Genomic DNA, 12347 nt, shown 5'->3' with positions numbered 1-12347 from the left:
CTGATGTGGATCATTATATGTAAATGAAATGTATAAGCAGGTTTGCATGCAAATCTTTCAATGGTGATGCTGCTGATAAGATCAAATTTGATTGTCAATTCCACTTTCTTTCGAATACTGTTTACAGTGAAGAGATTGTTGAGAATTTAGAATTAAAAACAGAAGAAAAAAAAATCGAATATGAAAAATGTTTATATCTCTCTATATGTTTTATTATTTCACTTCAGTTCGAGAATAAAATGTGCATGTATGCTCTCTTCCGCTTCATGTAAAAGATCGTTTTAGTATGTATTGTTCTTATGATCGTTGGTTTTGGGCATCTGTGATGGGTGACATGACATAAAGTCGGACTTCGTCCGATGCCTGAGGTTTAGTGGGAAATAATAAACCATTAGCAAGCAGGCAGGTTAACCAGATTATTTACAACAAGGGTAACAGATGGAATACTAACAGTGTTGGGTGACGAAAGGTCTATTCCCTGGATAACCGACCGACCGTACATCTCTGCCATGAGGCGTATTAGGGAGGACAAACCAATAGATAGATACATTTAGAAGACCAAACAGGGTCCAATCTTGTCTCCACCAACCGACCATGCATAAGATCAGCACGCTAACACTACTTGGAATCCATTCGGATGAACAGCTCCGGCATGCACTTCGTCTTCATCGTCGACCAACACATTGAAGGCCTTCGCACACCACCAACCACACCGCAAACATCGCCAGACACAGCAGCACGTCGACCGCGGCAACGGTCTTCGCATGGCGCCACCACAACCTGCGCGCGCATTGCTGCACCTTGAGCACCGAGCTCGAGCTCCTCCCCGACGACACCACGCCACCTGCGTCTTCCTGCAGCACATCCACCTTCGACACGCCGCCGCCGCCGCCGCCGTAGACGTCCTTTGGCTTTCTCTCCTCCGTGCACGCCTTCTCCGCCCCGATCCTGACGACCCAGCTGAGCTCGCCTTCCACCCTGTCGTTCTTCGGCGCGGCCTCGAAGGCGTCGCGGAGGCGCTCGAGGAACAGCAGCATCTCCGAGCTGCCGGCGTTGTCGATGGCGAAAAAGGTGTACCCGCCGTGCATCAGGAACCCGAATGTCATGTTGTCGGCGGTGTGGGAGTGCCAGGAATGGAAGGGTTTGGCCTGGCCCAGCCAGTTGAGGGCCAACGCCTGCAGCTCGTGGCCGCCGCCACTGTAGGAGTACAAGAGGTTCTTCTTCTCCTCCTTGGAGACGCTGAAGAAGACCATGTTTCTGGGCGCAGAAGAAGCGAAAGAAGAAAGGGAGACAGACCTCATGGGGCCGAGTGTACTACCGCGAGATGGTAATGGATTCACGGAGATAGAGAAAGGATTGGATAAGAACGAAGAGCACGAGAGAGTTCTTAACAGCACGAAAGAGGGAGGGGGAGAGAGAGAGGTTATGATGAAACACAGAGCGAAGAATAGAGATGGGACTGCCATCGTTGAGGGTGGGAGGTGGGAGGCAGGTACAGGGTGGAGATTTTGACTTTGGGAAAGGGCCGGAACAGCAGAATTGACGATGCCGGCAGTTAGCCGCACGCGCCAGCTCGTAGACTTCTTGCGCCGTTGACCAAACCCCTATAATTGGCCCCTATGATTCCCACACCCGACTATATTTTGACCAAGTATGATTCTCACAACCTAAAATCCGATTTGGATATGGATGTTGAATCACTATCAATATTAAACCTCAGCCGTATGTATGATCATAATCGAATGATTTCCCTCTGAATGAAGCAAAAGTTACATAAATACTACTTGGGCATTACAAAATTTTGATGGCATGAACTGTATGTAACACAGTTGTTGTAAGTCCACTCCGCCATTTGTCTCTCTACAATAAATGTGTTCGTTAAGAGAGAGAGAGAGAAGGAATCAATGCACGCACTTGAAATAGCTGGTATTCCATGGTCTTCCGCATATTATAAACATCAAATGGCCAAAACCCTCATTATATAATGAGGACCATCATCCCTCAAACCTTCCAACACACGGAAGCTTCGCTACCTCCCGCATGGCTACCTTCAATGGCACCATCATCCTCCTCCTCTCTCTCGCGTCCGTAGCAATCTTGGCCGCCGGGAAGGAGCCGACCACTCGCCTACACTTCTACATGCATGACAAGATAAGCAACCCCAACGCCACCGCTGTGAGGGTCGCCGAAGGGCCTCAGACGAGCACGGGACCGGGCATCAACTTCGGCGACATCTACGTAATAGACGACCTGTTGACCACCGGACCAAGCCCGTCTTCTCTACTAGTCGGCCGGGCGCAAGGCTTCTACGCTATGGCGTCGCAGGACCCGGCCGACGTCGCCTTAATGCTAACGGTGAACCTGGTGTTCACGGAGGGAGAGTACAAGGGAAGCACGCTGGCGATACTGAGCAGAGACGCCATCTTCTCGCCGGTGAGAGAGCTCCCGGTGGTGGGAGGCAGCGGCGCGTTCAGGCTCGCATGCGGCTACGTGCTCATGAAGACCTACTCGTTCAACCAGACTCTGGGCGATGCCGTTCTAGAATGGGACGTTTACGTCATGCACTAAGCATCACATCTGCTTATTTCCCTTCCACTGTTTCCTTCTTTGTATCGTTGTTATGATGAATAATATCCAGTGTTCAATCATTGCACTCGTCCTTTACTGTGTCCGATAGAAATGCTACTTTGACAAAGTCATTTAAATTCCTTGACAAAGTTATTTGGCAAGATCTGATCTTGTAAAGATTAATAGATTGCAAGATATACATGAAACATCAGCATTCTTGGCGTAAAAAAAGTGTCAATGTTTTTCAACACGACTTGATCCACGGGTCGATATCGGAAGCCTCCTGTCAGAAGAGTTGGTTGTTAGAGCTGACTGGATCCTCGAGTCGAGAGGTGGGTTGATCGATGACTCGCGAGGTTGGGTTTCCTTCTTGCAAAAATATCCTTTGTCCGGTGATCCCCGACTTTGGCCCCTCCGACGAGTAAGTCAGTAATCTCCTTTTTTCTTCTTTTTCTTTTTGAAGGTCAGGATAGAAGTATTTATACTATCGTAAGAGGGTCATTCGTATGTAAATTAGCGTGATGGACACAACACAATATTAGTATGGATTCTGACTCAATGCGCAGGACGTTACCGTCCCGAGATTATCGAGACCAGACATGTCGAACAGTGTCGACGTAACATGTGGCATGTATCGTGATGTGTCCTGGGAGTAAAACATGCCTTAACATATATAATATAAAACTGTGACCAAACTTTGACAATAAAACTTTTTAAATCAAAATTTTATAATAATTCTGCCCCTGATATGAAACAGCAAGAAAATACTTTTTCGAATTCAATAGGAAAAATATTAATGAATAATTTGAATTAATGAGAAACAAGTAATCGAAATGATCTATCATTGACTGAACTTTTTTCATCAAATTATATAATAACTCTTCCACCAATATGGAATTCAAAAATAATTTTCAAATTAGAATAAAGATATTAATGGATAATCTCAATATAATATTCAACCAATCCGATAATGAAGAGTTTTACGTCAAAATTTTCTATAGATTATTCTCGGAAAAATATATCACGAAATTAAATTTAGATAAAAGTAGAGCAAATATTACTGGATAATTACTAAGCTCTGTCTAATCACCTATTAGTTATGATCTATGTACGAGGGTCACATCGCTTCTACACTACTGCTGCCCTCCGTTTGCCTCTTCGTTCGAAGTACACACCGACTGTAGCTATATGTATCAGATCGGTCAAGTGAGTGCAAGAGAAGCACCACACCCGTATTCAGTCGCTTATGATCGACGAAGATGCATCGAAAAGATTCCATGCTTACCGATGCTTGCACAGAAACAGCAAGATCAAATCCTCATTCTGACAGGAGCGATAGGATGATCAATCCTATCGTACAAGCCCAAGAAATGCAGGCTGTGCTTCCAATCCTATTGGTACCCAACGATGCTTCCGATTAACGCTGGAAACTGCTACATCACGCGCATAAAATAAAGAGAGGGAAAGAGAGAACAAGATCATCAGATAAAACGTGGGATCCACAGGGCGCAAGAAGAGCCAGTTCGGTCCGCATCGTGGTTGGGCCTAAGCCCTCATCATCTGATCTTTCCTCTACTCCGCAAATACCAAAGAGGAGGAAAAACATCGTCGTACAAGAAGGAAATTGGTAAATAAGATCATACTGTCATCAAATCCAGAAGAGAAGGGACTCGCAAGAAGGAATGCTTCGATCAATAGCATCAAGAGCACAAAACATTCCCAACAAAGGCAGATCCGAAGACAAATTCGAGAGCCAAAAAGGGGTCAAAACAGAAAGAGAAGAGAATACCGGGCAGAAGCGGCTCAGAGGGAGATGGGTATAATACTTGTTGTCAGCACATGAGACGAGAATCCTCATCAGAGTGGTGCATGACTATTGTCTTCATCATCGCCTGCTTGCTACGGAGAGAAAATAATAACAAAAAACCAAAAATAAAACCAAGAGGGAAAAAGAGGGCTACGGGAAGCCACAGCGGCTGAATGGAGATGATCGGATCGCCAACTCCATGTATATATAGAAGAGGAGAGCGGCGGACGATGACGCACAAGAAACCCTAACTTGTCGTTGGCATAAATGACTGGATCGGCCCGGCCCGGAACCGATAGAGCAGAATAAACCCATAGGGTTTAATTTGGTTTTAGAAATAGATATTTATGTAGAAAAAGCCCTTTCTTTACCCTATTTATTTTTAGGATACAAATATTCAAATCCTGATCTAATTTTGTTACTGGTTATTTCCAATCAAGAAAAAGAAATTGAATAGGAACAAAAAGTGAACTAATCACTTCTCAAGGATAAGATCGAGAAATTTAAATATTACATAGAAACAAATTAACAATTTCTTAATATGTTTAAACTAATATGTAATATTTAAATTTAAATATGTAATTAGTTAATTACATAAAAACACATTTAAATAAAATTCCAGAAAAAAAAAAAAAAACGTTAATTGGAAGTGGACACACTACTAGTGATGATGCCTATCTTAATATGCTCAAATGGAGACGTGCAAGAAAACGAGGAAACGATGAGCCAAGATACCCATAAAAGTTCCTGATCACTTTAAGCAGGCTTGATGCCACGGAAAATAAAGCTTTCATAAGATCATAACAAATCACTCGACTCTTAAAGCTAGTTTCTACACATCAATGTCTAATAGTTCTATACCAATTATAGGAACAAACCTTAGTACAAGAAAAAGCCCAAGGAAATCAAATTCATTATGTAGCTAAAAACCAAATTAATGATCCACATGAAGGGGCAAATTGGTTTCAGAACCTTCTATCCTCTGCTCAACCTCGTCCTTCACATTAGTGTGAGAACTGAGAAGGGCTACCACGCAGCATGCCACACAAATTTCATAGGTAGCTTTAGGGGCAAATATAATATCTGCTGCAATCAAGGATTTCAAGAAAAGCCTAGAAATATTATCAATTTCCTGACTAGAAATATTACCGATTTACATATACGAGCAGCCCGATACTATAAGCTACAACAATATTTGTATCAACAAACATCCCAGAAACATTAAAATTGTGACTGCTTCGAAGAATCAGCCCAATCACAATTCTTCTGGCACTCATAAGGCTAGAGAAGAGGCCTATAAGAAAGTAAAACACAAGATGCAACAGATTATACTTGAGAAATCAGATTGTATGTTCATAGACTGGTAAAGTCAATCTTGTATTTGTGTTGCTAGTGTAATTACATCGTTATACTTAAATCAAGTTTAGTACCATTACAAGAGACTTTATACCTGGGACCTTTGGATCAGATCCACATATGCACAGATTACTCAGCTGTGAAGACCTGAAGGATGCTTGAACCAAAATCTTCACGTATCGAGTCCAGCCCTACCAATTATGCACGAGGTAAGAAGATATGCTTATCATTTTATACTAACAATTGACGGTACAAGAGCAACAGAACTTACTCATTGTTAATACTAAAGTCTAACTACTACTAATTGTGATGCGCCCATCATGACCATCTTCCACCGCTGAACTCAAATGAGCGACGTTCAGAAGAAGCATCTGATCGACCAGTCTCTGAAGCAGCAAATTTTGTGTTTGCTTGGCCTCTCTTTCTAGCCAATTCACTATCGCTGACACTTCCCTCGGGAAGATGATCACACACTTCCATGAACTCCTGTGTCCATGAATGCATGGGAACGACATAGCTGTCATCTTTGGCTTTTCTCTTTCGCTTCTCATGCTGCTTCACATTTTCTGATATCTGATGAAGTGTCTCATTTATCCTTGCAAGACCTCGCTCCACTGGTTCTACCACATGAGAAACAGTAAATTTAACATCATCGGCCACCTAGCAGGCAAAACAAAGACCAAAGAATTAATACTTATTTGATACAAAAAATTCAAACGAGACATGAAGCACAATGATACACCCACAATTTCGCCGCTCCCAAAGAATACGTCTCGAACACTCTGTTGGAAACTCAACCGTCTTTCCCTGTCGTCAGGACGAGCAATTCGCATCCTTGTTAACCTCCCACCATCACTAATCTCTTCTGGATCTGGAGGAGCTCCAAGTGAAGCATAATCACTCATAACAGCAACATTGCGAACACATCTTTCCCCACGGCGATACGGTTTAGCTGGAAATACATGTGAGTGAACGACCGCAGCAATCCCCATCTGTAAGCAAGAGTCAAACAATCGACAACCTACCAGATTAACCATCTGAAAGCCAGTAAATGCCAGATCTCAACTTGGTTGAACTTGTAACAGTCCTTAATGTTTATATGGTATGCATAAGGTGAAAACATAGAAAAACAAGCAGAAATCAAACAAGTAAATGTAAAATCCGAAGGTATAGCATGTTACCTCGATGCATATGATATAGTCCTGGATGCGTGTTTTCAACTCTCGTGCCAAATGACCTTTAAAGGCTCCCGTTGAGAAAAGAAATGCAACAGCAACACCTTGCCACCAAGTCAAGAACACAATGGACTTGAACACAAGGAACTTGGCCAGGGGCTTAATAGGTTCCAACTTGTGCTTAGTAACAGAATAGAACTGTATGAGGCAATACAAGGCCCAAGTCTGACTAAAATTCAGAACAACTGCTAGATATGGATATCTGCAACATAGAAACCATTGAATATGATGCAAAGATGTTAAGATTCAGAAAACTGAAGTCACACAAAGTTGAATATATAAAAAAATTGATTGAATTACATAGTTCACCTGAATGGTCCCTGAACAAATACAAATGCAGTATTTATAATTTACATGAGCTGCAATAGAGTCTAAAACTAAAAGAAGAGATATCAAAAAGCAAGGATAATCTTACCCATATCTCCATCCAAACTTCCCTTCACCGTAAACCCCAAAAAGCTCTAAAATGATTGCTAAGAAAGCACATACTGTCTTAAGTATCATCTGCAAGATGGACATCTTGATGTCAATTTATGGAAGTAGGGTTCAAAAAACAATAATATGCCCAAAAGATCATAAAAAAGTGGAACCATACATATTGCACAATTCCAATCTTTACAGAATGGTAGAAGTCAGAACCAAGATACCAATGCTTCATGAAGCAATTCAGTGGAAATGGATGTCTTATCACTCCATCTGCATGCTCAAGCTCCAAAAGAGGCGTGCTAGAAAATATTTCCATTTGAGTCTCCATAAATCTAATTGTACTTTCCTCACCACCTTAAAACATGAATTAAAAAACAGAGATATTCCAATCAGAAAAGACAAGAATCATATGTCCCTCCATGTACTGCATAACCTAAATTAGCCAAAGATTGGCACCAAAAAATGTAAGGAAACACTGATATAGATATTTAGCTGAAGAAATAACCAAACTTCTGAAAAACAAGAAGAGAGATGGTAATAATACCAGATTCAACTTAAAGACCACCTTATGCATGTATATTCATATGCAATTTAGAGACCAGTTTTCTGCAAAGAAGGTATTTCTGACATTTCATATTCTTCTGTGTATGTTCATTCACAGAAAAGAAAAAAAACTTGATGGCTTCTCAAGGGTTATACTCTTCTACCACTGCTTCTCTTATCAATTAAAGAAGAAGTTGAGATCAGAAAAACAAATTTCTTAATGCATATTTGTAGGTGTCCGGACTTCATGAGAACAGTCTATTGGTCATTCTCGCTTTATTTAACCATGCAACAAATTTTATATCCATGATCTCTGGGTCCCAATGGATGGGTCAATTATAGTGTTAAACATAGTAGACAATACTAAAAAAAAAATAGATCCAGATTTTGGTCACTGATTGTCTTAAGTTTGAGAAGAAGATCATATCAGCTTTCACTTCTTTAACTCAGAGAGCCACATCATCATAGATATAGGAAACAATAAGAAGCAATTGGACTTTTCGTCACCTTTGTCAGGCATTATTACTAATTAGAAGGGATTAGAAAAACTGTTTGCCTTTTCATAGAAATAAAATAAAAAAATGATGGGTCTTTTAGTTTGTACACATATTCTCAATTATTGTTTGTCAAAATATTCTAAGTTAATATTTTGTGAATGTAGGCTTTGCTACCAAATCTAACATGACAGAATCTAGATATTCAAGAAAAAAAGAACCAATACCTCAATTGGAAAAGATATATTAATCCTTCAAATATATTAATCAAAATTTAACAAAGCCAGCAATTTTTTTGGGAACATACCTAAACAAGCTATCAAGTATCTCTCAAAACAATACATGGCAAACGCCTCATAACAGTCCCGCATCATTTCACAGATGAATGCAACTTTTGTGTCCAACAAAGACAAGAACTGCAAGATAGAAGATCCAACATTTAAACAACATGTACTTATCTAAAGTGTATAGTAATGTTATAGATGTTTGTATGGCAGAATAGTGTACTTCAAGCTCAACAAAGATAAAAAGTCATTCTTCACAGCTTGAGGAAACAAAAAACAGATAATGAAAAAAACAAGATAGCAGTAGGTGGGAAGTTCAAGCATAAAACTGATTTCCAAAAATATAAAACAAAAAAAAAACTTAAACTATACAAGAGGAATTACACATACGCTCACTATGCCAAAAAGGGAAAAAATAATAAAGTTTAAAATTTTACCAGAAGAAATGCTCCAAATTATGAGACATGCATGTCATTGTTCAAACATGAAACAGATTCTTAAGTCATCCAAGTTCCAACCAAGGCAAGTATTAGATTTATTATATTCAACAAGCAAGAGACTCCCAGTGGAGGGCAGCTTTGAAATTGACAAGAGCCTAAAACTTACAGAGAAAGTACCCAATAAATGCAACAGCAAATGGAAGCAGGCAGACAACATTGTTCTTGTTCTGCAGTCTGAGCATTCGATCTTCGACCCAATCTTAGAAACCTCAAATTCATAAGAGATGTTAATCATCTCATAATTTTCCGTTAAAACTACATAACTAAAGCCCTCATTATTAAAATGTTATCCCAAAAACAATATCCTTAAAGATGGTATTTAACTGAAACTATTATTATTAATTTATTATTTAAAAAAATTTAGCAGTGCTATTGGGATATCTAAGGAATTCATGTATTCCACGCTAAACATCAATTCTTTCACCACCATGCCCTCAATATTGATTATAGTTTTAAGCGACCAATTGGAAAACTTTAACAGTTTAAACAATCTGCAAGTAGTTCAACTTCATCTCATGCTTTAGGAAATAGTTAAAATCTTCTCCAATCGCCCATGCACATTATTTCTCTTGTCAGAGAACAGACATCCATCAGTGCTGCCCAATTATGCTAGCTAAGTTCTCCTACACAACAAACATTTTTGTAAATCACAGGCAATGGGAACTTCATTGCATCTTCAAGTGCTTTATATAGGTTTGTTTAATTCTAGAACAACAAAAGAACTTTGAAATAATGGAGCCACATTGCATGATAATGAACATGGCATTCAACCGGCGAAAAAGAAATGCAGGCAGTTGAAACTCATAACCGCAGGCAATACATCAGCATCTGCTTATACTTCCGCTGAGGAAGAAGTATAAAACAACAAAATCTGAACAAAAATATACATACCGACTCAACTGCATATACAGGAACCATCAGAATGAGACCGATCAAGAATTTTTGCTCCTGCAATGGATACGAAAACAAGTCAACCAAAACAATTTGAGTTACACCAGCAAGAAACTTTTAGGATCTCGAAAGCGAAGAAGTTATCTCGCATATTGACTAATGGATCAATTTGCTGATACCAATATCAATGAAAAGATTTAATAGATCAAGACAAGATAAGATGGATATACCTCAGGCTGATTATAGACAGCAAGGTGTTCAACGATAAGGAACAAGGATAGCACCAGTGCGACGAGTACAAATGCTCCTGCACTTAAGATTGGCCAACCAGGTAATAAATTCGCCTCCCCACCCAAGCTCATATTCAACATTTTCCATGATCTTGACGATTCAGCCAGAGGGAGAAGAAGAAACAATACAGAGAAAACTATATTTCCCGTCATATTGAAAGAACCATTAACTTGGATCCATATACTGCATTATCTGTGTGAAAATTTTAATTATTGCTTTGATATTGTTGATTATTTAGACTTTACAGCAACCCAAGACTGAGTGATGGATCCCTTCTGCCCTGCCTTCTGCAGTTGAACTCCAAAAGGAATGCCACTACCCAGATCAAAATAAGTCCACTTGACAATGTTATTTTGTAGGACTATCACCAAATTTTCTTGGACAGATGCAAACACTCCAAGAATTGAATACTGTCTTTTATACTAGCATCCAACTAGGTCATCCAACCAACAGACAACTGCAGTTCTTTACCCAGCAAAAGCTGAATAACAACCACAATTTTACATATGAGCATCAGAAATATTTCTGCAATGAAGCCAGAAAAGCAGATTAATAAATTTAAGCTTTTATTATCAAATTTCATTGCATATCAAAGAAATATAACAGAGAAACAGGCTTTCTATAAAATAATATAAGCCATAAAAGAATATGGAAGGATCTGAGGAGTGGGACATGGAGCAGTGAACTAAGTTACATCAACAGCTGAATCAAAATCTGATAACCCCAACTCAACTAACTTTATCTTATTAAAAAAGAAAACAAAGAAATTTACTGAAAGTCAGAAATCCTACGCTAGAGAAGTAGGTACCAGGGAGGCAGTGGGAAGAACAGTGTATGAAAGTCTACTACTATTAGTATTACTGCTAAGAGACAATGCAGTGAAACCAGTGAAGGAAAATAAAAAGTTGTTAATAAGGAGATGATCATCTGCTGCCGTTCAGCCAAACACACACGATGACTGATGCATATTGATGCAGCTAAAAGCAGATGGTACTCCCCTGGAGTATGAAAGTATCAAACTCCCTCAATCATGACAGAACATTAAAGTTTAGCTCAGACAGCCTACCTGGCGCCACCTAACTGCCGAGTCCTGTATGCAAACGCAGGGTGTCCCGATGAACCCACAAAAAAAGGGACTACGAAACTACATGTGCATTACTGATTACCCCTACCCACAAAAGAGACTGATTCATGAATTAAACGCTCAACATCCATAAGCAACATATAAGTGTCCAATTAAGAGGCAATAGACGATGCAATATAGTCAATTAGATTAGCTTTTAGTCCAAGGATATATCCAGTCCATTCTAGGGTTATGATTTTATTTTCTCTTTCACACTTATTCTACACGAAATACTATGGAACCATGAAATCCCCGCTTCCCTCTTTTTGTTTCTCTTGCAAACCAATTTACTGTAACCACAAATTATTTTGGAAAAAAAAAAGAAATCAAGCATATGCAACATCAAACGAATCATGCATGCGAAAATGCAAGTTGCTTCTAATTCAGGTTCAACGAACCCTAATTTTCTAACGGCATTCCTATTCCTTGCTCCTCCGGCAACGATATCAAACATCATCTAGGGTTTCCCCCAAGTCGAGTCCAAATTAACCTAAATCTCGAACAAAACGCGATCACGCGCCCGTATTTGATAGTGAGATACATAACAATGCCGGGGATTCAGAGCGACGAAACCAATGGAATAGCAAAGAGAGGGGGGAAAGCGGGTCTCACCTATGCAAGGTCGGTCACCAGCGATAGGTCGGTCTTGTCCCCAAGCTTCTTACTCCTCCTCCATCTGCTCCTCGGATCCAACTCGAGAGGAGGGTTTCTTGTAACGGCACTCAGAATTTTTCTCCTTAGTTTTTCCCCTTGTCTTGACATTTAATAACGGCCGACACCCGTAAAGGATGCCGAGAGTTCCCTCGCAACACGACACGATCCGAAACCG

At 40.0% G+C, this 12347-nt stretch overlaps 3 protein-coding genes and 1 non-coding gene across 5 annotated transcripts; 1 reads left to right on the top strand and 3 right to left on the bottom strand.

Annotated features, from left to right (window-relative positions):
* Positions 1-665: 665 nt before the first annotated feature.
* On the bottom strand, positions 666-1253 carry LOC135651433 (phytolongin Phyl1.1-like). Its single transcript, XM_065171502.1, has one exon. The coding sequence runs from the start codon at positions 1251-1253 to the stop codon at positions 666-668; it is 588 nt and encodes a 195-aa protein (XP_065027574.1).
* A 631-nt stretch (positions 1254-1884) lies between these two features.
* Positions 1885-2648, top strand: LOC103968404 (dirigent protein 21-like). Its single transcript, XM_009381602.3, has one exon. The coding sequence runs from the start codon at positions 2041-2043 to the stop codon at positions 2566-2568; it is 528 nt and encodes a 175-aa protein (XP_009379877.2). The 5' UTR covers positions 1885-2040; the 3' UTR covers positions 2569-2648.
* A 1716-nt stretch (positions 2649-4364) lies between these two features.
* LOC135652010 (small nucleolar RNA Z221/R21b) lies at positions 4365-4466 on the bottom strand. Its single transcript, XR_010502026.1, has one exon. It is a non-coding gene; the product is annotated as a small nucleolar RNA Z221/R21b (small nucleolar RNA).
* Positions 4467-5336: 870 nt separating this feature from the next.
* On the bottom strand, positions 5337-12285 carry LOC135583745 (protein LAZ1 homolog 1-like). 2 transcript variants are annotated; one of them, XR_010501999.1, is made up of 11 exons: positions 12131-12285; positions 10335-10920; positions 10105-10161; positions 8737-8845; positions 7562-7746; positions 7382-7470; positions 6913-7168; positions 6478-6723; positions 6003-6391; positions 5826-5922; positions 5337-5669 (listed from the first exon to the last, which is right to left on the bottom strand). XR_010501999.1 is itself a non-coding variant. In XM_065172582.1 (10 exons), exons 2-9 carry the CDS (start codon positions 10545-10547, stop codon positions 6050-6052), a joined length of 1497 nt encoding a protein of 498 aa, XP_065028654.1. In that variant the 5' UTR covers positions 10548-10920; positions 12131-12285; the 3' UTR covers positions 5681-5922; positions 6003-6049. The 2 variants fall into 2 exon arrangements, 1 of the variants encoding a protein (XP_065028654.1); XM_065172582.1 differs by lacking the exon at positions 5337-5669 and having other exon boundaries at positions 5681-5922.
* Between the last annotated feature and the right edge of the window lie 62 nt (positions 12286-12347).

This window comes from Musa acuminata, chromosome BXJ3-10 (assembly GCF_036884655.1).
Source record: "Musa acuminata AAA Group cultivar baxijiao chromosome BXJ3-10, Cavendish_Baxijiao_AAA, whole genome shotgun sequence".
Classification (NCBI taxonomy): Eukaryota; Viridiplantae; Streptophyta; class Magnoliopsida; order Zingiberales; family Musaceae; genus Musa; species Musa acuminata.
Note: the sequence above shows the minus strand (reverse complement) of the source record. Positions and strands in the feature narration are given on the sequence as shown.

Bases quoted from the DNA above. Each gene is read 5' to 3' on its own strand.
- LOC135651433 (XM_065171502.1), bottom strand. From the start codon at position 1,253: ATGGTCTTCTTCAGCGTCTCCAAGGAGGAGAAGAAGAACCTCTTGTAC.
- LOC103968404 (XM_009381602.3), top strand. From the start codon at position 2,041: ATGGCTACCTTCAATGGCACCATCATCCTCCTCCTCTCTCTCGCGTCC.
- LOC135583745 (XM_065172582.1), bottom strand. From the start codon at position 10,547: ATGACGGGAAATATAGTTTTCTCTGTATTGTTTCTTCTTCTCCCTCTG. The intron at 7,471-7,561 runs GTATGGTTCCAC...TCCATCTTGCAG, and splicing joins AGATTGGAATTGTGCAATAT to ATGATACTTAAGACAGTATG. The intron at 6,392-6,477 runs GTGGGTGTATCA...TTTGCCTGCTAG, and splicing joins TCTTTGGGAGCGGCGAAATT to GTGGCCGATGATGTTAAATT.